The sequence below is a fragment of the Toxorhynchites rutilus genome, chromosome 3 (genome assembly GCF_029784135.1).
Source record: "Toxorhynchites rutilus septentrionalis strain SRP chromosome 3, ASM2978413v1, whole genome shotgun sequence".
Lineage (NCBI taxonomy): Eukaryota > Metazoa > Arthropoda > Insecta > Diptera > Culicidae > Toxorhynchites > Toxorhynchites rutilus.
Window position 1 is genome coordinate 211031752 of NC_073746.1, and position 26313 is coordinate 211058064.

General features: G+C 36.8%; 1 protein-coding gene and 1 pseudogene across 3 annotated transcripts in view; one reads left to right on the forward strand and one right to left on the reverse strand.

Moving 5' to 3' along the window:
* The window catches only part of LOC129780523 (uncharacterized), a 190079-nt gene that overhangs the window by 108284 nt on the left and 55482 nt on the right, over window positions 1–26313 (reverse strand). For all 3 annotated transcript variants that reach the window (XM_055788871.1, XM_055788873.1, XM_055788872.1), the window contains exon 6: window positions 11932–11971. In XM_055788871.1, coding sequence (XP_055644846.1) covers window positions 11932–11971 — 40 coding nt within the window. The remainder of the gene's footprint in view (window positions 1–11931; window positions 11972–26313) is intronic.
* Window positions 239–390, forward strand: LOC129780889 (U4 spliceosomal RNA; annotated as a pseudogene).

Genomic DNA, 26313 nt, shown 5'->3' on the forward strand with positions numbered 1-26313 from the left:
CGAGATATGTTATGTACAAATTTAGTGATGGAACGGATAGTGGTTTGGCCGGATATCCGGTCAGCTTCGAGGCCGGATAGCCGGATATCCGGCGGCCGGATATACGGCTCTTTATTAGCAAATACAAAATTGAGAGAAACGACATGTGACATGGTGCAAATAAAGTGTTAAATGTAAGAAAGAAGTAAACACATTTTAAAAAAATAAGCGAATAACAAATTCATAACTTTTACAATTTAGCTTTGCACAGTGGCGATATCGTAACCAATGAGGTTATACCCAGGTGCGATTATCGTTAATTGAAAAAAAAATCCTACTCAACCTTCCTATACTCGCGCATAGATCTAACAAACCGAGCATCAATGAGGTGGTTGAATGCAATGACTATTAACCCTTTGCGGTCGTTTGTCTGCTCTCAGCCACCACAGCAAGGAATCATACTAAGTACTTTATTAAACGATATAATTGTTTACATTTTTTCAAAACGAATTTTAATGTCTAGTGAACTTTCTCACGAATATATACGGAGTTTCTATGAATAACGTAACGGTACTCGGTATAAACAAAATATTATTAGCGTAGAAAGATAAGAGAATCTCTTTCAAAGAAAATTAATTCGACCGCAAAGGGTTAAAACTGACTGAAATTAAAGGAAAAATATTTCCACTCATTTATATATGTTTCTTTGAATAAATACCAATAACGCCTGAAAATACGCAATAGCATTGTCACAGAGACGCGCACAGTCCAGAGTACACAAATTACGATTTTTCTCGCGAGTATAAGAATGTTAATAGTGTATCATGTTTTCTACAAGGAATTTAGAACAGTTTTATTCTAATAATGGTCTTATATTTTTAAAAGTAGATTTTTGTGAGTGTATTGAGATAATTCGAATACTGGCCGAGTAAGAGTAAGAGTTACATGCAATCAACTATCAATTATTTTCATCGAGATTGAGAACAAACTTAGAACTGTCTTCGGGGATGGTAGTCTGATAAGGTGTGCACTTAGTTCACTGCAAATCGAAATTATTATGATCGGTGACAAATTTACTAATTTGAAGACTCAACAACTGTTAGGCTTGGTGGAGAAGTGCGTTGGGCTTTTATATATTCGAGGTAATTAACATGTTCCTGCATCAAAAAAGTATTTGAATAAGGACGAGACTGCACAAAAAACACCAAACTTACTTCGTATGAGAGCGTCTTTAAACGCTGGAGAGGTCGTTTTAACTATTTAGAAGAAGTTCGAAATTATCTGATTGCAACCTTTTTAGACCAAAGGTTTAGGTCAGATCATTTAGGTGTTCTCGAAACGTAAACAGACAGACAAAAAATCATTAAAATCAAAATCATCTTCATCTTGAGACGATTCTTCTGAGAATAACAGCTCATTGCCATCTTCAACGAAACGAAAGGGATGGAGCTGAATGAAACTTTGATGATATGAGTTGATAATAATTCAATTTCAATAACATTTCGACATGTCAGTAATCGCACCTTATTTTTAATCACGTGTGAATGATGTTTATATGCTATATGTGTTATTGTGTTATTATTTATCTTATTTATTAATTGGATTTTTTTCGAATATCCGGTATCTGGCCAATCCAGATAGTTACTGGATATTCCTTTTATCTCTATAAAAAATCCTCAGCCTTCAAGAAAAAATATAAAAAAATATTGCGTCCTCTAGTCCAAAGCCATGAAAATGATAAAAAAACGATTTTTTCATATCAAGTCGATAATCTAAATCGGTTCAGTGGTTCAAAAGTTATGAATTTTTAATAAAGTCATTTTTGGAAAAAAGTGGAAAAAATTGATTTTTCGGACCACCCTAAACTGGAAATGGGCACCCTAATAAAAAAACAGGAAGTGGGTTATATCTATGGTATAACCGCAAGGGTGACGTAGGACTATCGTTGATTTAGAGATCATTTGTTTGAAGTTGAATCTAAATCCATTCTGAATGAATGAATAAATGAGTATTAGGGGCACTTCGAAAACGAGAGCGTTACGTTGGAGGTACAAGGTTTTATGCATCCAATATAGGATACGAAAAACCTTGTTCTGAAGAATAATCTTCAGAAGCTTTCCTGCTAACTGCACTTGATTGACAAATCACAAAACCAAATGTATTATATGGATATTTTATGGATAGAAAACATTAAAATAAACTCTTTCGCTTGAATGTAATTTTCAATTCCAAGGGGAACTGGCAGATTATTTTCCAGCAACGATTAGATATTTCCACATTTTCCTCGATACTGGAAGCCCACCAGTGGTTAATACTAACTCGATAACCACCTGTCAATAGCACTTGATTGAACAATATTTGGTCACAGTGTTACATGGATAGAAAACATTAAAATAAACTCTTTCACATGAATGTATTTTCAAATTCCCAGAGGAACTGGCAGATTATTTTCCAGAAATGATTTGATCTTTCCGGAACTTTCTTGATGCTGAATGGCATCCAAACGGAAAGAATTCTGCGCGTGTATGTGTCGATCCTTCACCGTCCACCTCCTCCAGCACGTTAGGCAACGATGTTGTCTTGTCGATGTCCTCACGAAAAATGAATGCGTCTCACCACCAGAACATCGCTTAAGTATGCTTTTTGTGCGAGATTGAATCGAGAAGAACCGTTTGTGGCATCACTCTCCTCCTGATGGATTCCCTTCTGGCCTAAGGTGCACAAACAGGCTCTTGGTGACACCGTTCATCCGCGCATTCATGATAAACGAAGAGCTTCACCACAACAGCGACAACTTGCTCCAATCGCTGTTCAATTAGAACTGAGTGGATTTCCGAGCGCCGCTCACTTATATACCGATTGGTGATTTCAATAGCCTGTTTCGAGATCAATTTTAAGGCTATTGAAACAAGTTTTTGGATCAAAAAGTAACAATTATATAACGCGTAGACATTTTATCTTTCGAATGAAGTGTTCATCATACAATTTCGTTCAGTTGTTCAGGAGCTATTAACGCTCAAAATCTCGGTCTCCGGCGTAACGCTTTCGGTTTCGAAACTTTGATTTTACACCCCGGTATAGAAATGAAAGACGTAGTCCTACGTCAAAAAAATAAAAGTACGGGTCTGATGTTCTGCGATAAAGAACAAAACTGCCACTTTTGACGGAAATCTGAGAACCGCTATATCGGTTTGGTATGGAATATCTGTATTAGAAATTGCATTTGCGTAGCATACATTCTACAACCAGTGGACTGAGGTTTCTACGCAGAATCGTTTCTAAAGGAAAGTCGTGAACGAGAGATGTTAAACCGCTTTGCGATGTTCTTAAATTTTTGCTCTCCAATTTGAGGCGAATACTCGATGAAAAGGTACTTTGTGTCAGTTTCCGCACCGTTAGACGGAGAGTGTTTGTGTGTGATCAAATCACACGTGACCATTTTTTGTGTTATTAATGGTGGTGGTGACACGAAAACAGAAATGCATGTGGCTGCAGTGTGCGTGTCTGACAGGATCATTACATTACATTTGGCAAATTTCTACATATGGCCAGCTTGTATATCTTTCCTCGCGATAACAAAAATGATTCATGAATCAACCATCTCCAAAGCTTCCAAAACCTTCACGGAACGGAGTTATTTCTAAAAGTTCGAAGCATTATAAAGTCATTTTCGAATAAAAAGCAAATTTTATATATTTTTATTTTTCTTTCTTGCTAGGAAAGAACTTGTGTTAATTTATGAGTGTTTTCGGGCTTATTGGTGATTTTTTTCGATTTATCACTGAATTTTAGCGGATTCGAGCATTGGTCCCGGGTTAAAAGTGTCGTCAAAGTGCAACGCATTTAAACCTTCGCGACGGTACCATACTTTGCCACTCTTCGCGAGGGCATACTCATACTGTAAACGCAAGTGAACCATAAATCTTTATCCTGGGTTTCATAATGAAATACACGATAGTTGAAAAATGAAAGTGAAAATTTTGTTCCGCTGCGATTGCTATCGTCTCCGCCGCCCCTACAGAGTACATTCAATACGGATTTTCTGTTGCCGTTCTGCGGAAGGTGCTTCATAGTATAATTTGTGGATTAAACCTCTGGGAATAAGGGTTTTGGGGGCATCGGTTTTTTTTTTGTTGAGAGATACAGAAAAAACTACTCAAAAAAACTACTACTCAGTGTTTCAGTGTCGCTTCGGATAGCAAGCAACCAAAAGTATATGTTAATACTAAGTCTAAGGAAAATAATATTGCCTCGCAGGGACTCGCGCGAAAAGGTTAGTGTCGACACGGGACTCAATGTGTCAACCACTTCCAATGTCTCGAATGGAAGTTTTGAGAATAAAAGATATTTTTTATAAGGTAACACAATAACAATCACGCATTGCTGATAGTTGGGCTGCTGTGACGTTAGCGGGGAGTACAACATAAAAAGAATGGAGTTCAGCGAACAGGATATTTTAAACTAAGAAAACGGCGGTGAGACGAACAGATTATTATTTATTATTTCTCATCTGGCTAGTTGCCTTGATGATATTACATTTGCGGATGAGGAAAACCCCTTTTGAGAGATTAAGATGAACTTCATTCGCATCCTTGGAAACTTATGAACAATAATTTACTCTTCACTATGAATTCAACAATTTTCCACTATCCATTCAACAATAATGATGGATATTTGTTTCTTGTCAGCCATTCCATGCCAAACCGATATAGTAGTTTTCAGATTTTCGTGAAAAGTGATAATTTTGTTTTTCATCATAAAACATTAGACCCGTTTTTTTCGTTAGGGTGACAGTTTCCATTTTATGGTGGTTCGAAAAATCAATTATTTCCACTTTTCCCAAAAATGACTTTTTTTCATAACTTTTGAACCACTGAACCGTTTTAGACGATCGACATATCAAATTAAAGCTTACAACAACAAAAAAAGATTTTGTTTTCGTAATTATTGATTGTAGTCGTTTTTTGTTGTTTTCATGGCTTTGGACTAGAGGGCGCTTTATTTTTTTATATTTTTTTCTTGAAAGCTGGGGATTTTCTACATAACTCGATATCAGAGTGCAATTTCTTTCGTTTTTAAGATATGATTTTCCAAAGTTAACCAATGGTTCGTAAAAACATTTTTTCACTTTTTTCCATTACATAAATTCATAACTTCTGTACTACTGGACCGATTCAGATGATCGACATATCAAACTGAAGCTTATGAGTTAGTTTTCTTTGGCAAAATATTACTTTTGGGAAGACAAAAATTATTTTTGTTTTTGCTATTCTTGATTGAGTCAGTTTTTCATAGTTTTCTCGGTTTCTATTTTTTTATATCTTCTTTTAAATGCTTAGGATTGTTTACATATGTATTTCTATGTATTTATTTAGAAAGTTAACAGGTTAAACATAAATGAACCATTGTCAAATATTACTATGTGACTAGACTAAACCTATGCAACTAGAATCTTGTTCTTGTTCATGTGTGGTTGGATGAGTATAAGTATGGAATTGTTATTAACATAAAATTCAACTCATTCGAACTTGTTGGTGGTCCCGAAACGAACCGATGGAATTTGAGTTGCCTTGTAAAAGCAACTGAAGATGTTAGATACATGATTAATTATTGTTTTCGTGAGAATAACACGAGATTTTTCATGATCACTCCATGCGCAGAATAGAAACTGAGGGCGCCATTTCATGGTTAAAACGAAATAAAGTCTATATAACCTTGCATAAAATTAATTTCGTTTTTATCGTGATGTGGATATTTTTCATGATTGTTCCATGCGAAAGCAGAACAGAAACTGATGCTATTGACGAATTTATGTAAGATTTACAACCAGATGGCGCAGTGAGTAAAATGATCATGTTTTGTTTTTATGGTCGTTAAATTTTTTTAGAAAAATCAGAGTTTATCTTCAAATTTCCCGGTTCCACGTATTCTTTCTACGCTAAAAAGGTTAGAAAATCGCCATTTTACAATGTGGTATGTATATTTTTAAGAATGGCTTGGTATAAGTGTACACTATTAATTATGTAATCCAACTTGATATGATATAGATTCCATCACCATTATCCACAGTATTCATGACCTGTATGCTTTGTCAAACTCAAAATTTTCGAAGATTATTAATGACTTTCGTCCAATCGCGTGTTGAAATCATCGTAAATATTCAAAGCCCTAACTTTCTTACCATATACTGAATACATTTAATCATTTCAACCATTTTAAATAGAAATAAAATGAATAATCACGACCGAATCTTGCTTTTCAGTGCGTAGTATAAACAAACATCATCACTTTTGTGGTTCTGAACTCTAATGTAAGTGTCGCATGAGCTGATTCAGCTTTGCGTAAATTCGTCAATTGGATTGCATCACAGGAACACCAAGTCGAATGCGTAAATGCGAATATTCCTTCGCTTGGACGCATTCACACGCAAACAGTTTTTCATGACTGTTTCATGCGAAAGTAGAACAGAAATTGATGCGAGTGAAAGTACTCACGCCTTTCATGTGTCCGCTATGATTTCCCAAACACTAATGCAAGCGAGCAAAAGAAGTCGCAGCTTGCATGTATTCGCTATGACGGTTTCTCCAGGTGCCTAGATTTTGCGTCCGTGTTTGGGAACACATTGCGATCACCAATCATCATCAATGAGCAATGATGATTTCAATAGCTTGCTTTCAAAGCAATGTTGAAGCTATTGAAACGATTTTTTGGACCAATAAGTGACAATAATATAACTCGTTGAAATTTTATATTTCGGATGAAGTGATTGTTATACCACTCCATTCAGTCGGTAAAGAGGCATTAACGTGCAAAACCTTGCACTCCAGCGTCACTCTTTCGTTTTAGAAACTTTGAACTTACACCCCGGTACAGAAATGAAAGACGTACTCCTACGTCAAAACAATTACAATCAATAATTACGAAATCCATTGTTTTTGCAAACTCAATATTTTTTAGCAAAAGGCTTCAATAACAGTCATTTGGCTTTCAGCGATTCAAAAGTTATGAATTTTTGAAAAAAAACTTATTTTTGAGAAAAAGTTGAAAAAAAACATTTTTCGGACCACCCTAAAATGGAAATGGTCACCATAACGAAAAAAATTAAAAAAAAGGGTCCAATATTTTGCAATAAAGAACAAAACTACCACTTTTCATGGAAATCTGAGAACCACTTTATCGGTTTGGCATGGAATGGCTGTATATATAAATGTTCTGTTCGTTTGTGTATGGTTCAAAACCTCGAAAAGTTCGAAACCAATTGAGCTTAAAGTTGGACACAATATACAATCCACTTCAAGGAATGTTGTTACGACATGAAAAATTGAAAATTACATGACTTTCTAAACTCAACGATGCAAGCATAATGTGCCACAGCAAAGCGTGGCAGGGTACAGCTAGTATCTAATACAGCTATACTCAACCTGTGGCCCGCGGGCCGCATGCGGCCCACCGGGCTCTTTTGGTTGGCCCATCTGATCCGTTACCATTAAGTAATATTAGTAGATCAAATATTTATTAAATATATTTAATCCGGACTAATCTTGTTGACGTTAGTGAATAAATATGAAATTATTACCTACTAGCTGACCCGGCGAACTTCGTCGCGCCCACAATTGCTTTTCTGATTCATATAATTTCGAACACTCATGTTCCCCGAAAATTATTTCTCTGTGCTCGAGAAATAATAATTTCTTTTCTAACATATGCATTTGATGCAGACTGAGACACTTCAATCCTGATACTGACTGTTCAAATCCGTTGCTCCGTTCTTGAGTTAAATCGCGAGGAACGGACACCAAATCATTTTTATTTATATATATTATTTGACATACAACTATGTTTATAGGGGGTCTTCGTAGCCACTTGGTTACGCGTTCGCTTACCAAGCGATCGATCGTGAGTTCAAACTCAGGGCCCTCAACTGATCATCTTTGTGTTGTTATAGAATAATTACGTCCACGCAACCCATCATCAGCGATGGAAATCGATCCACGGTGGAACAAAGATCGATTCATCCATACAACTGCTCTGCTTCGCAAGAAACATCGGGCTGCTGTTCTATAAATAACCCAACAATGATCAATATCAACTGTCTCCGCTGTCCGGTCTGCTGAACAATGGAAGAACAGAAAGAAAACCCTTAAGCCTAAATGGCTACTACTGTGTAATTTACCATAATGTAATGGAAAAGAAAACTTAACGCCTAAATGGCTACTATAAACTGCTGTGTAATTTACAATTTATATAAACATAAACATATGTACAAGTACACGATTAAAACCCGGCTCTGTTACAGCTAGAATGCTAATGAGCCTAATAAATAAATAAATGGGATAAAAAAACCATGTTTATCGTTGCTATCAAATCAGAAAGCACGTCACGTTATGAAATAGTTTTAACGTTAATAATTATTTTGGCTCAGAACGGATTTTGATGGTTTGCATTCCTATCGAATCGGAAATTCTCTATTTTTTCCGGAACGTCATACATTACGGTTCCCTAACCTATATAGGTTTAAAGTTTAACGAAAATTGAAAGAATACACTTTTTCCTATCATGTTCCAGTGGTCGAGGTGCAATATTTAAATATCACTGCTAATCGGATGAGCATAAATCTGTCATTCGAAATGCAAATGCAGTATTCGTTCTAAGGACAATGTGGATAGACAAAACATTGCAATCTAAGCTCCACCGTATTCTATTAATTGAGTGAATAAGCCATTCGCGAATTCAATTTACAGTGTTCACAAATTATTCACAAAGCCATCTAACTAGCGACCAGACAGCAGGGAGGCTTTCGAAATGATTTTTCTTAACGCCGAGTGTTAAGTTTACTTTTTCAAGTTGAACTTTTTCAAGGCTAGAGGCGAATGAACTGATGAATTTTAAAGCCTCTATAATTTAAAACAACAACATCATCAAAGTCATCTCGATCCAACTATCAGACAGCAGTCTTTCTCAATGCTGATGTCACACAGCGGTTTTGCTCGATTGAAGGAAGAATGAAAGATAGATATCGCTCAGTATGATGCCGTTTTGTTCGGTGGGGACACGACGTCGTTTTGTACGCCGTCTGGTGAGAAGTGCCTCTGTTTTTTTCGAATCCCATCACATTTGAATCTGTACTGGGGTGTAGGATTAAAATTTCTAAAACCAGAACGTTACGTTTAGGGAGCAACGCACAAAACCGTTAATACTTTTTTGTCGGTTGAACGGATTCGCCTGATAACACTTCATTCGAAGAATCAAATGTCTACGAGTTACGAGGGCAGTCCAAAGTACTTAGCCTACAAAAAAAACAAAAATGTTGGAAAAGTGACGATTTATTTCTCAACATAGTCTCCTTTAAAGTTAAAAGTTACACGGGGCCAAATCTGGAGAATGCGGAGAATATGAGCAGCAGTTCGTAGTGCAATTCGATCAATTTGGCCGTGGCGACGGCGAAATTTCCACGGTCGAAACAAAACTACGAGTCCGATTCGGCTGAAATTTGGACAGTAGCCGTTTACGAGAATGTACTACACGATAAGTAATCTCTCTTGCGATACGGACACCATCGGGCAAAGAGCTATGTACTTATCGGACCACCCTCGTATATGCTGGTTACTTAATGACCCAAAAGCCTGTTACAGTAGAACTATTTAAATCACCAAAATCTATAAATATGAGTCCTTCGTAGTCGAGATTTGTTGATGTATGTCGTTGGCTATCAGTGAATGTTCTCTATATATTGTGCTCGCCCTGACCAATCTCAATTTCAATTTTGATACTGTGTTGAAAAATTTTTTCACTGCAGAATGGATCTTCAGAATAAGAAACAAGCATAGTGTAGAGCAAAATTAAAGCAGAAAAGAAATTCGAATTTCCTGTTGCCGTTCTACGTCTTCTGAGATGCTTCATTCTGCGTTGAAGATGTAATTTTGCTAAGAGATACTGAAAAACTACCTGGAAATTCGAGAAGATCAGTATTTCAGTTTCAGTTCTCCAGACAGCGAGCAATCATTAGTACATTTCAATGCTTGGAATCAATTTGACAATCTTCTCAAATTGCTTCGCGAAAAGTTCGGGCCCTTCACTCAGTGAAAGCATTTATTTATCGGCCCTTGTCATTGCTATCAAATATTTGTATCAAAATTTTTTTATTAATAAATTACTTTGATGTTTCTACTCTCCGGTAATGATTTTGTAGTTCTAAGTTAACAATGCGTGGCTCTTGGTCGTGGAGATCATTCTTCTTTATTTATTTATTTGCGGCCCGCGAATTAATAATAATACGTTTTTGTAGCCCCTATGAAAAAAAGGTTGAGTACCGCTGATCTAATAAAATGATGAAGGCGTTCCGATGATTTCCGGATCCAATCTTAGTGCACAGATGAAAGCAAATCCTTCCGATTTTGAAGCAGTTTTAAATATTAAAATTGTAGGCTGATGATGGGAAATTTTTCATTGAACTTTAGTATGCATAAAGGAGAACGAAAATGAAAAAATAGCCATCAAAGAATGGAGAGTATGAATTGAACATTTCAAAAACGAGAATGCGTCGTCAACAAAACCCGCGTTGGAACAATCCAAAACACCAAATGCATTCCCCCGCCGTTGCACTTTCCCAAACAATACACAACAAATTGAAGTATTAACGCAATCACGACGGAACGCGTAAATGTGTTACGGTGAACGATCGTGGAAAAGAGATAGAAAAACGGCAAAATTTCAAGGCCACAGGGATTTGCGCTCGCTACCAACACACCGGCGACGAGCCTCTTCGAACCTTCTTCCAAGCGATTTCGACACGTTTTGCATGTTTTTTTTTCTTCTTTACATTCTCTGTTTTGATCAGCGCGCCGATGCGGGATGGCAATAATAACAATAACAACGAACGAACACGACTCAGACCATGTGCGCTTAAAACTGGTTGTGGTGTTTCATACAGGTCTGCCAACAGCATAAGCCGGTAGAGAACCGGTAAATGGTGTTGGGGGTGATACAATGATGTGTGTGTAATGTTTACTTCCACGCTGTTGCGATGAAGTGCGATTTAGTACATACTGGGCTGATAGTTGGGACCAATATGTGTTTAAAATTGGGGATTGAGAAATATAGTTTGGGGGAAGATTGAAAAACAATATAGGCCTAAAATTTTATTCAAAGAAGCCATGCTTCATCCCTTCGTTTTGAAAAGGATTACTAGGAATCCCCTTTTATATTGCGCCTCCAGTTCAGCTCTTCCTTGATAGATCAATGATGAATCGATTCAGAGGAAAATAATGTTATATCCGAAGACTTCTGGGGGAAACTCGCTTCCGGAATATTACATTTTTATAAACTTTTTTTTATGGTTGAATGCTTGTCTTTCTGTTAGCGACATCTATATTCAATATGTATGTGGAGAAGGTTGCATGCAACAAATTACGCAGCATGCAATTTATAGTTTCCAGTCTCAAATACAGTGGGTACCCAAAATAACTATGGGGTGAGTGTTTTGATCGACTTTGATGAGATGAGATGCTTTAACTTTCTCAAATATCATACGATTATATCGATTATATCGTTTATATCTTCTTACATCATTCAACTGGAATTTCAATTCAATGGTTTCACACAAGTATTACCAAAGCATCGAAAGCCAAAGTTAATCCAGGTTCCGGAGTGCATGTCAAATCTGTGAATTCAAATTTAGGATGCAAATTGTAAATCTATATTTTTAGTAACTACTTAGATTGATAAATAAAATACAGATTTCGAACCGGCATTCTAATTAACACATTAACACAGTAATCAAGTTAGAATATATCGAAGAATGTATCGAGGAATCGGTCCCTGCTAGAGAACCCGATCCACAGCTGAAAATTCCTTCAAAATTTGATCGCTAAAAACGGAAACACTATATTCTCCAACAAAACATAGCTTAGTAGATGTATGCACTGTACAACAAACGGGAATGTTTCTACTTACTTTGGGCTGCTAATTGCTGTTGATGCTGTGCCGCAGCTCGCTGGAAGAAAAAAGGGAGAAATAACTATCGAGTGCATATAAAATGTACATTTGTTCATTTAGTTGATCGCGTATAAAATAGCAATTGGTGGATCGAATGAAAATCTCATCGAAAAAGGAATTGAGACCTTGAATAAGGTCCCATTTTATCAAATAAGAAATTATTGCTTCACCCAAAAACAGTCATAGAGAACATGTTAGGGGCTGTTCACATATCACGTGCATAAAAAAAGCTTCATTTAAGGGGCTAATACGCTATGGAAACATGAAAAAAATTTAAAAAATGGCCTAATAAGTTTTCTGGGATGTCTACTTTACAGTAGTTTTTGTCCCAGGTTTGTCCGATGCTCCGTTCCAAAGCTACAAGCCAATTAGTGGACTTAAGTCTTTGCGTAAGGAGCGCGGATCCAAAATTTAAAACGCGTTTTTCTCGAAACTAAGTTTTGCAAGCTGTTGGGAGTTCAGCCTCCGGAACGGTCCATCCGATTGTGATGAAATAGTTTTTTTTCCAGATTCTCCACTAAATTTCCTGTTATCGTACGTACGTACGTATCTACATCGATTTTTTATGATATTTTGAAAAATAAAATTTTGGTGAATGTTTTTGTCTCGATTTTTCCAGATTCTAACGCATTTTTTTCCAAAATGTCGCCTTTTCGTCAAAAATCAATATTATAAAAAAAACCTACGTACGATAACAGGAAATATATCCAGGACTAGCTAACCCGGCAAACTTCGTCCCGCCCATTTACTTGATTAATTCTCGAGTAATGCAGAAATTTGTGTTTTATTTGTATGGCAGCCACCCCTAAGAGAGGGGGGAGGGGTATCTAACCACCATAGAAACATTCATTGCACCCTAAAGTTTCCATATGCCTAATTTGGTTTAATTTGCTTGATTAATTATCGGGTAATGCAAAAATTTGTGTTTCATTTGTACGGCAGCCCCCTCTAAGAGAGGAGGAAGGAGTATCTTAACACCATAGAAACATTTATTGCATCCTAAAACCTCCACATGCCAAATTTGGTTTCATTTGCTTGATTAATTCTCGAGTAATGCAGAAATTTGTGTTTCATTTGTATGGCAGCCCCCCCTTTGAGTGGGGGAAGGACTGTCTAACCATCATAGAAACATTTATTGCACCCTAAAACTTTCACATGCCAACTTTGGTTTCGTTTGATTGATTAAATTCCGAGTAATGCAAAAAATTGTGTTTCATTTGTATGGCAGCCCCCTCTAAGAGAGGGGGAAGGAGTATCTTATCACCATAGAAACATTTATTGCATCCTAAAACCTCCACATGCCAAATTTGGTTTCATTTGCTTGATTAATTCTCGAGTAATGCAGAAATGTGTGTTTCATTTGTATGGCAGAACCCCCCCCCCCCTTTGAGTGGGGGAAGGACTGTCTAACCATCATAGAAACATTTATTGCACCCTAAAACTTTCACATGCCAACTTTGGTTTCGTTTGCTTGGTTAATTTCCGAGTAATGCAGAAATTTGTGTTTCATTTGTATGGCAGCCCCCCCTTAGAGAGGGGGGAGGGGTCTCAAAATATCACGAAAACCTTCCCGGCCCCAAAAACCCCTACATACCAATTTTCATGTCGATCGGTTCAGTAGTTTCCGAGTCTATAAGAATCAGACAGACAGACAGACATCACTCCATTTTTATATATATAGATTACGTAAAAAAAATCATTGGTTGGAATCGGTTCGCTAGAAAAACTTGTAGAATTCCCACCAGTTTACAAATTTTTGGCTGCAAGGGGGTTCTGTTTGAGCGAGCACATAGTAATTTATTATCTTGTTGAAAAAAAATCGCGAAAATCATATACTTTTTATGCTGTTCATAGTGTACTACCGCATTAAGACTCCCCCCTCCCCCTTCTTGAACAAACGTGGACAATTACTACATCCCTTCCCCTTTTAACCACGTGAACATTCTTCCCTTTTTTTTCATAAAAAATGGAGTAAATAATTGTATTGCGGCTATATTCCATTTTAGATTTATTTTATCTATACAGGATGGACTCGATTATATACAGTCTCCGACATCTTTTCATTGTACAGTACCAGTTTTTGGGCGGTTTTTTTGTGCGATTTTTTTGGGCGGTATATAAAAAGAAGCATATTTGACGAAGCTATGGTCAATTCAGTTTTTGTCGATAGCTTATATGCATTTCAGTGCGAAAAAAGCAAATTTGCGTCTAAATTATCCACTTCTCAAATCATTCCCATCCTTCCATCAAATGCTCTAAGTTGCGCATAACATGATTTCAAACAGCATCAAGTTTCGACATGCAACCAAAAGCACAGAACAGCCACGCGCAACCGAAAAGCCAAACTGTCCCATCGCAAAGCAGAGAAACAAAGGGAAATCGAACTGTGAACGGCCTGAATTTGAGTTATTTTCTTGGGGAAACTTTATTTATGCGGTCCCTATCTACAGCACGAAAAGTTTTTGACGTGGAACTACGTCTAACCGGAATATATAGGGGGTAAAATGAAAACCTAAACACAGAACATGCAGGAAAAAATGCAAGATTTCAAATGCATATAACTCAAACATTTCTTACTGGATCGGGAAGATGTTTGCATCAATCGATAGGGAATATTTCTACGCATCTATCGCAGTTAATAAAATGTTATTTTTCATTAGATAAACATTTGAATAATTGTAAAATGTTAAGCGTTATCTAAACGTCCTAACTGCCTTGTTTTGATTGGCCCGATTTACTGTTTCCCCAGCACAGCTATCAAAACCAAGCAGCCTTGGGGAAATCGGCATTGCAAATACATGGAAGTAGGGGAACTTTTGTTCTCACCGAAATATGTTCCCTAACACAGACTTCAAAACCAAGCAGTGTTGGAGAAAACGGCATTGCAAATACATGAAAGTCGGGGGTATTTTTGTTCCGACTGAAATGTGTTTCCCTAACACAGACTTCAAATCCATGGAGCGTGTGGAAATTGGCAAGGTGTCCAGGGAAATCGGCTTTAAATGCAAAATGCGAGCACTTTTATACTCGCTTGCCTTTGTACAGAACCTGGGAACCTGGGAAAATCGTGCAGACACTAGAGGCGAATGAACATTCAAGTTTAAAGCATCTGTAGTATAAAAAGTAGAAGTTGAAGATATTGATTCATGCAAGCCGGGGATACTTCTGCACATGTATGTTTTGTTCTGCAAAAAGCGTTCTCATAACACGGATTACAAAAGCGGCTACGAACACAACGCTTTGGTTCGGTTATTCAAGATTGCATTAAAGGATATGCCTTCATATCCTCTACTCACTGAATTTCTACGCATATCATTTGATGATTAGGCAAAATGTTTATAACCATTTGCTGCGATAACGCCTCTTGATTGAACAATATACGTTCGACGTACGTATCAAAATCGAAACTGAGTGTCTGAAGCTCATCAAATCCAGCAAATTAGCGGTTCGAGAAGTACGTAAACTTGAGAGATGCAAACTTCAGAGGGAAATGTAAAATAAATCATACCAATCGTAAAAGGACTGTCATTAAATTTATTTGTAGCGGGGAACATAATCTATCACAATGTATGAATTGACCTTACATGGCAGTCTTTTTACTCACACAGCAATTAAATTGAATTCAGTTGAATTCGGAAACTGTTTCATTCAATCAAAAACTCAATCAATACAAACAAATGATTGCTAAGCTAAGGTAGTTCCACGTCAACCTTGCGGTTTTATCATAGTTATAACCCACCCATTTTTTCGAATTGTGTATCGAACACGATTTTTTGATGATGTTTTGCACGATTTTTTAATGCGATATTTTTTTGTGCGATCCCTATTCCCCGCACAAAAAGGGTTGCCTGTATGTAATCGGATCCTATATATAATCGAATCACTGGCGGGAAAGATGGACACTTGGGGAAGGAAAGATGGACACTAACTGAAAATTCAAGTTTATGTACTCAATCCGTTTTGGAAGTCTTCAAATAGGCCTTGAAAATGACTGAACAAAAAGGCTAGTCTAAAATAACTTAAAAGAGCTTGTATTCTTTCTCATTTCTTCGTGTCTAAAATAGCGTCCGGCATTCGGAATGACAAATTCGGATTACGTTTTAAAAACCGCTCTGCTGACGGTGGCGTACACGATATCACAAGTTCTACTGAACCGATTCATGTTTGTTTTTTAAATTTTACTATTTAAAAAAAATGGGAAACGTAAGAAAAAACGGGCCTGATCACCAATGCCACTTTACGGTGAAAACGACATGAAGTGCATATAACCTTGCATTCAATTCATTTCGTTTTCACCGTAAAGTGACGTTCGTGATCAGGCCCAACGTTTTAAACCGCATTTTTTCAAATGGCCGCCATTTTATGCATTCTGTTGAAAAAAATGTTTTTGACTTATCCGAGGTTCATGCGATAGCGACATCTTCACTGATTCAGAATCTGTTCGATTTTTTTGTTTCAGATAGCCCGAAGCGTTGGAATCGTGTACGCCATGCCACATCTTTTTTATTATTAGATCTTTTATCTTCCGAATAATTTTATTTTCATACCACTTTGTTCATCCGGTAGAGAGATATTAATGCTCAAAACTTTGTACTCCGAACGTAAACCCTTCGTTTTCGAGACTTTCAATTTACACCCCCGTACAGAAAAGAAAGAGTTAGTATGACGAAATAATGAACATAAAAAAACCAAGAAAGATTCTTTAACATGGACTTTTCCATAGTGACTGGTTTTGTTAGATAATACCATAAGTAATAACCGGTTACTTTTTTCAAAATCATGTTTTTTTTCAATATAATATACTTGTCATGGTCACCCCTTTAAGGATGACACGCGGGGCGGAACTACGCCACTGCCCCTATGAATAAAAATGTATCACCAAATGTGTTGGTATGTGCAAAACTCGAGGAAAGCTTCGTCCGATTTGAGCTGTCTTTATTTTATTATATTTTCTGTGTCAAACATATATTCCATGTAACATGTTAGAAACATGTTATATGAAACATGAGTTTTTGGTATAAGTACTAAGAAATTTATAGTAAGGGGAAATTGTAAAGGGTCAAAGGGTAAAAATCAATGCAGAGTTTTGCGATTGGACCCACGAACGTTCGCTTAGTATGGAAATATTTTTTTTGACGTGGGACTACGTCTAACCGGAATATATGGGGGGTAAAATGAAAACCTAAACACAGCAGGGAAAAATTAAAGATTTAATAGGAAATATTTCTACGCATCTATCACAATTAATAAAATGTTATTTTTCCTGAAATAAGCAATTGAATAACTGTAAAATGTCAAGCGCTATCTAAACGTACTAACTGCCTGTTTCGATTGGCCCGATTTACGGTTTCCCCAACACAGCCATCAAAACCAAGATGTCTGTGGAAATTGGCATTGAAAATACATGCACGTTGGGGGGACTTTTGTTCCCACCGAAATATGTTTCCTAACACCTTCATTAAAACCAAGGTGCCTTACATTACATGGCGTTTGTTCAAATTCTTCACTTACTAAGCAAATATGTTGAATTCAATAGATTCCGAACATTGTTCCATTCAATCAATAATTTAATCAATACAAACAAATTATTACCAAGTCAACGGTAGTCCAACGTCAACTTTACGGTTGTATCATAGATATACATCCACAACGCACCCAAAAACACTATTCTCAAAGAAATAATCCACAAATTATACTATGCAGCCCTTTTCGCAAACGGCAACAGATAATCCGAACCGAATCGGTTGTATGATGAAACAAATGTTCACCTTTACTTTCCAACCGAAGAACACATCTCTCACCACTGGAAAATACCTTCTTCACACCCTGCTTGAAATGCACTGTTCTTTGACGCAACTCGGAACCAATGCACGAATTTGAGGAAATTGAATGGTCGATCGGAAACGTCACCAATAAGTACCAGCACATTCCTAATTTTACATAAACACATTTCAGACAAAAAAAACGCATACGGCGTCGACGGTGTGGTCGTACGAATCGTTTGCAATCGTAAGAAGTAAACTTCATAGAATTGTTATTATTTGTTATTTGATTTGTTTCAATCGGCTCTAAACTTTCAGGACAATCGCCGAACATAACAGTTCGGCTGAAAAGTTCATAAGGTTGACGTCTAGATGGTGCTTTTCCAAAAATCTACTTGATGATCACAAAGCACCACCTGCTCCATGCACCATGGATACGTGTCAAAATTTGACAGAAATCGGTCGATTGGTTCGTGAGTTACAACACTGAGAGTGAAGCAGCTTTTGTTATTGTAAAAAAAATTGAAAAATTCGAATTTCGTGTATTGATGAAGCATAAAAGTGTTTTATCAACATAAAATTAAATCTCTTTGTAGAATTATTTCACCTAATGGTTTGGTCTCAGATGAATGTCAGCAAGCGGCATATTGTGAGTCCATGATTGCAGATGAAACATAAACCAAACCCCGAAATGGTCCGTTGAAGTTAGCACATATTAAACATAAAGATTTGCATCGATACACAGATTTACTATACCTCCAATTAGAATATCGAAACTTACAGTGGCTACTAGACGGTTTGAAAACTTCAAATTTACCTCTTAGAATGGTAAATTCCTCATTTGCTTTGCTCTCGCACGCCAATGCAAGCCCAGTACTGTACATTTTTTTACGTGCATATTCTTAGAATGCATTCTAAAGCTAACAACTTTGCATGTCCATTCAGCACGATAACAAACCATGAACTGAAGAATTGTCGCAATGGGACTATATTTACTAGGCCACTTCTTTGTTTGTTCTTCCTCTATATAGAATTATGCCTGATGGTAACTACACCCAAAATAGCGTTGGCAGAAAACATGTCATCTTTGGCAGAAAAGATGCCATTTCCTGTGCATGAGATTCAAATGCTCAAATAATGAGCTATTTTAAAAGCTTAAAAATGGTTTGTATGTATGCGAGCAGACATCTCTTTCTGTTTTCTTCTCTCTTTTCATTTGGGATTGTGCAAAAAAAAAAGTCCATACGACGTCAATGGGAATCGAACCAAGGCCGGCTGGAATGCAAACTTACTTTACACGACCACGCTATCCATATAGCTGCCAGCGCTATTATAAAGGTTCGTGATAATATTACACCTCATCGTAAAATGAAGTTGGAAGGTGTTTTCCAAGACTATAAAGAAGAACATAAACGAGAATATATCTTTCTCTGTCTGGGCCGTGTATTTGGCAAACTATACGAAAAGCTTTCATATGCTTTCATTTAAATGTGTCTCCTGTTTCGCTCCCTCATATTGGTTCTAGCATATAAATTATACAAATGATATATATGTATTGGGGAGTAGAACATTTTATGTTATCTTTCAGCTCATTTAATGTAATAAATCGGGATGCCAGAACATGTGCTAAAAATTAACTTTAGGTGTACGGTTGTGTTCGCAATAGTATGTATATATTCAAAAGTTGATTTGTTGCTACGTTACTTATTCCTTTTAAACGGTATTGAACCAATCAAAACGTTGTATTTAGCGCATTCTTCCCGCTGAACATTTTCAATTTTTTTTAAGTTGGTCTTAATGTCAATTTTGAGCGCGATTTGTCAATCAGTTTGTTTACAGCGTCATTAGGAACAAGTTAACTTTTTTTGTTCAGCGAATTATGATATGGATTCTATTGATCAAAGATATTATAAAAATGTTGTGTTGTAAACAAAATTTCTTGTGCCGAACCGTTGAAAATGTTGCTGAATACATTTGGTGACTCAACTATGTCGAAAATATGTACGAATGGTAGAAGTTCGGCCGAGAAGAGATGCACAATTTCCTCTTCAATTGATAGAAACATTGACAAAATGAAAGGAAACGTACTCGGAAATCGTTATTAATGTTTGAGAAAGCTAGCCGGAGAATTAAATATCCCTCACAAGATTTTTGGTCATATTTTGATTGATGTTTAAGAGAATGAGAAAAGTCGCAATCCAACTAGTGCCGAAAAAGCTCAATTTTCTTCAAAAATTTCATCGTATTCAAATGACTGATGACATGCTCGAATGATCAAATTCTGTACCCACGTTCATCTAACGCATAATTACTGGAGACAAGACAAGGGTGTGGCTTTTTTTTACTTCCGAAACTTAAATTACTGCCTCGTGGGACTGGTTTTTACAGCATTGGAGGTATGAAAACGAATTCGATGCGTGAACTGAAGATAATTCCTGAATACAGATATAAAAAGTGTTTCGATGACGTATTTTGCCTATTTTGAAGGTGATAATATAAATATAAATGATAAATAAAACATTTTCTTCGAAAACTCAAATTCCCGGTATATATTTGACAGAATGTACCCAGCAAATTAAATCGTCTGAATAGCCGTAATTGGCGATATACATGCATCCAAGACGCGTTTGGATGATATATGATGCATATAACTGGCATATACACGCAATGATTGGAATTTGATACGAATTTAAATGCGACTTAGTATGTGCAAAAGTTATACGATTCAATGTTTGCTGGGTATATCCATAACAATAATTGAATGTTTCTATTACTTGCAAAACAACCTGCACTCCAGATCGCTGCAACGCCTCCACATCAAGCGATCGACTCCGCTGCTGTCGTCCGGGAAAATCCATTCCTCCGGTACGTCTGAGTAATTTGTTTTTCAGGTACGTAGACATGTTGGCTTCACATGAGTGATCCACTAACGGTACGAATATGCTGATCGCTTGCTAGCTACTAGACAACTTTTATTGATTTCCACTTTCTTCCCTTAGGCAATTCTTCCTATCGAAACATCCGACAAACAACCAATCACTTGATTTTTTTTTGCCTAGAAATGAGCTCACATCACTTGTTTTGCGAAACCCACTTTTCTTCACTAAAATTTTTCTCACTGAACGACAATTGCACATTTCCGCTGTTCACATCTTGCGTCTTTCCAATAGAAGTGTGATATATCATTTTCATCGTCAGATGTATATTGGCTGTTATAGCGTACCTAGTGGCTTGTTATTCTATTACTATATTTGCTTTACTATATCGTAGGCCTCAAGTAGTTTATTATCACTGAGGTCTGATGTAAACACGTTCAATTGGGCACAGAAAAAGATAATGTAAATATATACATGGATAAGAAAATCGCGAACTAATTAGATGGCATCATCTGCTGGAAACTATCGCGGGCAAACGGTTTACAGGTACGATCCCGTGCAATTTTGTTATTGGAAAATTGCTGGTATTTCAACAGTCATATGTAGAATTGACTGGAGCACTCAAGAACTCAAGAACATCACATTAAACAATCATAACAATGCGTGGTATATGAGAAAGTCGTTCGAATTGAATGGCCTCCACAGACAAAATTGGATATAAAAAACACTGTCGGTCTTCTTCGATGACACTAATGCTAATAGAGAAACATTCCCGTCTAGATGAAAATTTTGATTCAAGCAAGATCTAGAATCAATATACTTTCACGTCGAATTACTTACACTTCATCATCCGTTTCCAATGGCTCTAATCTAATCTATGGATCTCTCAAGCAATTGATTGATTGTACTACATTCAGGTTCACTCTTTACTCTCAACTATCGGAATTCACAACTGCTGGCCACAAAACATCATAATCTCGGTTCACGAAACTTCCATCCCATTTACGAGACTAGCAAATGCAGAATATTCCGCACATCATTTGCACGTGCTCGTTCAACGATGTGTTTTACGAAAAGCAGAAAACACGAATTGCACGAACAATTGGTCACTTCTTACGCAATTTTACAATTAAGCACCTGGGTTGGCACGCCGCGGATTTACGACAGGGAAGAAATTGAAGATCGCAATACAGAACGAACTTGCAGTTCCCGAGACCACCGAAACGAATGAACTAATCCATGAAGCTACTGGATTCGTTCAATTGAGTTGAATCTCTCTGTATTGTACTTATCAAAAAAAAAGGTAACTCTCTCTCTCTCTCTAAACAAGCCTACATACTACCGACGCGACTGCCGCGACCGCATATTCGACGCGTTGTCTGCGGACTATTGCAATACATTGAAGCTGCAACGCCGCGGTGTAATGACAACAAATCTTCGTTTTTAGTTTTCGTTCACACATGGGTAGTTTTTTCTCAAACACATGGATGTTTGGATGTTTTTTCGTTCAACCCATTGTTCCGATGGGGTGATAAACACCTATTCTTGCCCTACCGTTATCAGTCAACACGTAACTTTGTTATCGATGTATGTTCGCGTCACCGGTTAATCCCTCATTCCATTCAATGTCACATAGTGCATCGTGCAGTGCAGTGCTAATCTTTATTCATCCACGAGGGGGTGACGAATTACTACAAACACATTGGTCAAGTGGTGGGACAAATAATGAGATGAACAAACAAACGCGTATACAGTCGCTTTTCAAGGATTTTTTCCTTCTCTATTGTTTCGCCGCCTCTTTCTTTTTTTATCGTAGAAAAAGAAACTAATGCACTCAGATGGAACAACATACACGGACCGAATTTCCGTTACTCCACTTGAATGCATGTGCTCACTGCTCAATGACAAAAATTAGTATCTTATCGTTTCAGTAGTGTCTTTTCATCAATTCCACTATCACTCAGATGAGCCGGCTGGTTGTATCACGTAGAAACAATTGAATGTTTTTTTTATGTCTTCCACCTTTCGTTGGAGGAACAGATACATTAAATACATTCGACAAACATTGGTGTGAACGGTGAACCAGCAGGAATAACACCCCAGTCACTCCCACTATAAGAGAACTATTCGCGCTTGAGACATCTCCTTATGGACCGTATTCTATCGGTTTTAATGAAAAGAAAGAAAGATTTTTCAGGATTTCCCAGACTTTTTAGCACGTTCCTTGATATTCTGACAAACATTCAATTTTGCCTGATTTTTCTGAAATGATCCTGATTTTTCCTGATTTTTGTAGTTTTTACTTTATCTACACTCAAATGTTTCGTGGCTTTTCAAAACAGAGCTAGAAAATTTCATGAACCAAATTTATGAAATCATAACAAGATTAAGTTTGAGGAACAACATTGCTTTATTGAGGATAATGTGTATGTAGATGTAGCCCCAGAGTTATTGATGTAGGAATACGTTTCAAAGTGTGTAGTTTTACACAAGACGATATTTTTAATTTCACAGTCAATATAAATAGATTTTATATATCATTTGCACGTCAGATTCAAAGTAGAATCAACTTTAGTGGTGGTACTATGGTAAATATATCTATAATTGAATCAAATAACATCAAAATTAGAAAAAAAATTATAGGAGGTTGTGTCCAAGATACGACCGCATTGTTGACGTAGAACTACGCTGTTATTTTATATAAGTCGCTTGTTTATACCTTCGGATATTATTCTATAATGCTGTGAAATTTTAGAAACAACTGCTTAGTAGAATAATCTCTGAAATGATTTTTTCATTGTAGAATCAGTTGACGATAGTTGATTGATGATTCATTCTTGCCCTCGCAAAACAATCGTATGTCGCAATTTATTTCATGTCAATGCATTGAAAATTTATCTCGAAGGCTATTCCGGTGGCCTTTTTCGAAATTGATATAGACTCGGCTACAGTCGATTATATACATGTTGCACCAGCACCATTATTCCATATCTCATAACTACATCAATATATCTTTGGCACCGCATGTAAACAACAACAATGACAACACTTGCAAGTATCAAATATCATGCTACATGTTATTTAGTATTGCCTCAAAAGAATCGCACCTCTAGATATCGTTCGTAAAAACTAAGCGTAAACCAAACGCCAAACAAGCGTTCACCATAGCATGCATACAGAGCCATACATTGGTGGCTTGAAACTACTAGCAATATAAACATTTCTCATCATTTTGCGCTATTCTCAAAAGAAACGCTTCTGTTAATATTACTGGCCTCGAAAAGAGTTGCATTACTTTCTCATGCTCGAGAGAAGCGCAGCTGTCACCCTTAGTGGAGGAAGTTTTGCTACTGGTAAGCGAAACCTTATCACAAACAAAATTCCAGAACATTTACTTTGTTGATGACTAAACAAGAAAAATAAACTCTTTTTGTTAATAACTTTCGAGATTGTTATTGACAAAAAGAGTAGCAATGCTTCATTATGATCAATATTAGCGCAAATGCAGTCCTAGTTGAAGGCAGTTTTGCGACTGGCACGCGAACCCAAATAACTTATAACATTCCAGTAAGACATTCAAGATGCTTGGTATTCCCAAATAATTTTTTGGTGCACAACCTTAACGTCTGCTTCGCCATAACGTCAGTTTAATGCATTGATGCATTCTCAAAGGCACAAACGAAGCCCTTATGAAGACGGAAAATAAACAATGTTAACTGCTTGGAAAAGGACCGAATTATGCCACACAGCTTGTACTCTGCTGTAACACCCATCGATGCGAATTCGCTGATCAGTTTGTGAAGAGCGACCGCCTTCACCACCAGCGGGGGGAGCTTGATTTTGGTTGCTGCCTGGGCGTTTACATTTTCGACCGACGCGCCGAAATCGCCTACTTCGCTGTTGTTCGGTGCGGTGTCACATTTGCGAAGCCTTGGTTCAGTGCGAGCGTTTTTCACTGCACCAACCCCGCGTGCATCATTAGATGACGCTTACCTCGAAATGTTATTGCCCCTGGCAATGCTGTCTATACTCTAGGCAAGTATTCCCCTTCATTCTTCTTCTTTTCCTTTGTTCACGGAGACTTTAAATCCTACGATTTCCCCTCCGTTGGTCGTCGATAAGTTGCTCGTTATTGATATCTCTGTTCGGGAAAGCACTCAAATGGACAGAACAAATGTATGGGAAAATAGAAACACTTAAAGTTTTCATGAATTTTAACCATTTACTAACCAGGGGATTCTATTGTATGGCATATTAAACAAATCTTACGGAATTTCCGATTCGTTTAGTATGTAAATCGCCAAAACCCGATCGCGGAAAAAATAGTTATTAACGTTAACTTTATTTCATAAAAACGTGACCTGTTTTCTGATTTGACACCCTTAATGAAAGACGTAGTTCTACGTCAAAAACATAAGCTTCCCACAGCTGATATGCTTTTCTCATTTGTTGAATAAATATATATATATTTATATATATATATATATATATATATATATATATATTTATTATATTTATATATATATATATATATATATATATATATATATATATATATATATATATATATATATATATATATATATATATATATATATATATATATATAAATACATGGACGTTGAATTCAGAGAAGAATTTGAATATTGATTTCTTTGCTGCTGTAGGTTTTTGGATACATAAGATCAGGCGAAACACTAGCTTTTCCACTTATGCGAGAATTAATGAGAATAATGGCTGCCATACAAATGAAACACAAATTTCTGCATTACTCGAGAATTATTCGAACAAATAAAACAAAATTACGCATATTGAGGCTTTAGGGTGCAATAAATGTGTCTATGGTGATTAGATTCTCCACCCCCCCCCCCCCCCCTCTCTAAGAGGGAGCTGCCATACAAATGAAACATAAATTTCTGCATTACTCGAGAATTATTCAAGCAAATGAAATCAAATTAGGCATATTGAGGCTTTAGGATGCAATTCTTTCTTTCTTTGCAGTTCATTCGCCTCTAATGAGGATGTAATAAATGCGTCTATGGTGATAAGATTCTCCACCCCCGTCTCTAAGGCTGCCATACAAATTAAACATAAATTTCTGCGTTACTCGAGAATTATTCAAGCAAATGAAACCAAATTAGGCATATTGAGGCTTTAGGGTGCAATAAATGTTTCTATGGTAATAAGATTCTCCACCCCCTCTCTAAGGGAGGGCTGCCATACAAATGTTACACAAATTTCTGCATTACTCGAGAATTATTCAAGCAAATAAAACCAAATTACGCACATCGAGGCTTTAGGGTGCAATAAATGTGTTTATGGTGATTAGATTCTCCACCCCTCTCTCCGAGGGGGACCTGCCATACAAATGAAATATAAATTTCTGCATTACTCGAGAATTATTCAAGCAAATAAAACCAAATTAGGCATATTGAGGCTTTAGGGTGCAATACATATTTCTACGGTGGCAAGACACTCCACCATCCTCTCTAAGGGGGAGCTGCAACACAAATACAAATTTCTGCATAATTCGAAAACTAATCAAGCAAATGAAGCCAAAGTTGCCATGCCAATGTTTTATGGGACACGAAACGTTTCCATGGTGAATAGACACTCCTCCTCTCACTTTCTGAAGAGGCCCCCCTTTATTTGTTTACTGCCGTACAAATAAAGCATATATTTCTGCATAAATCAAGAACTAA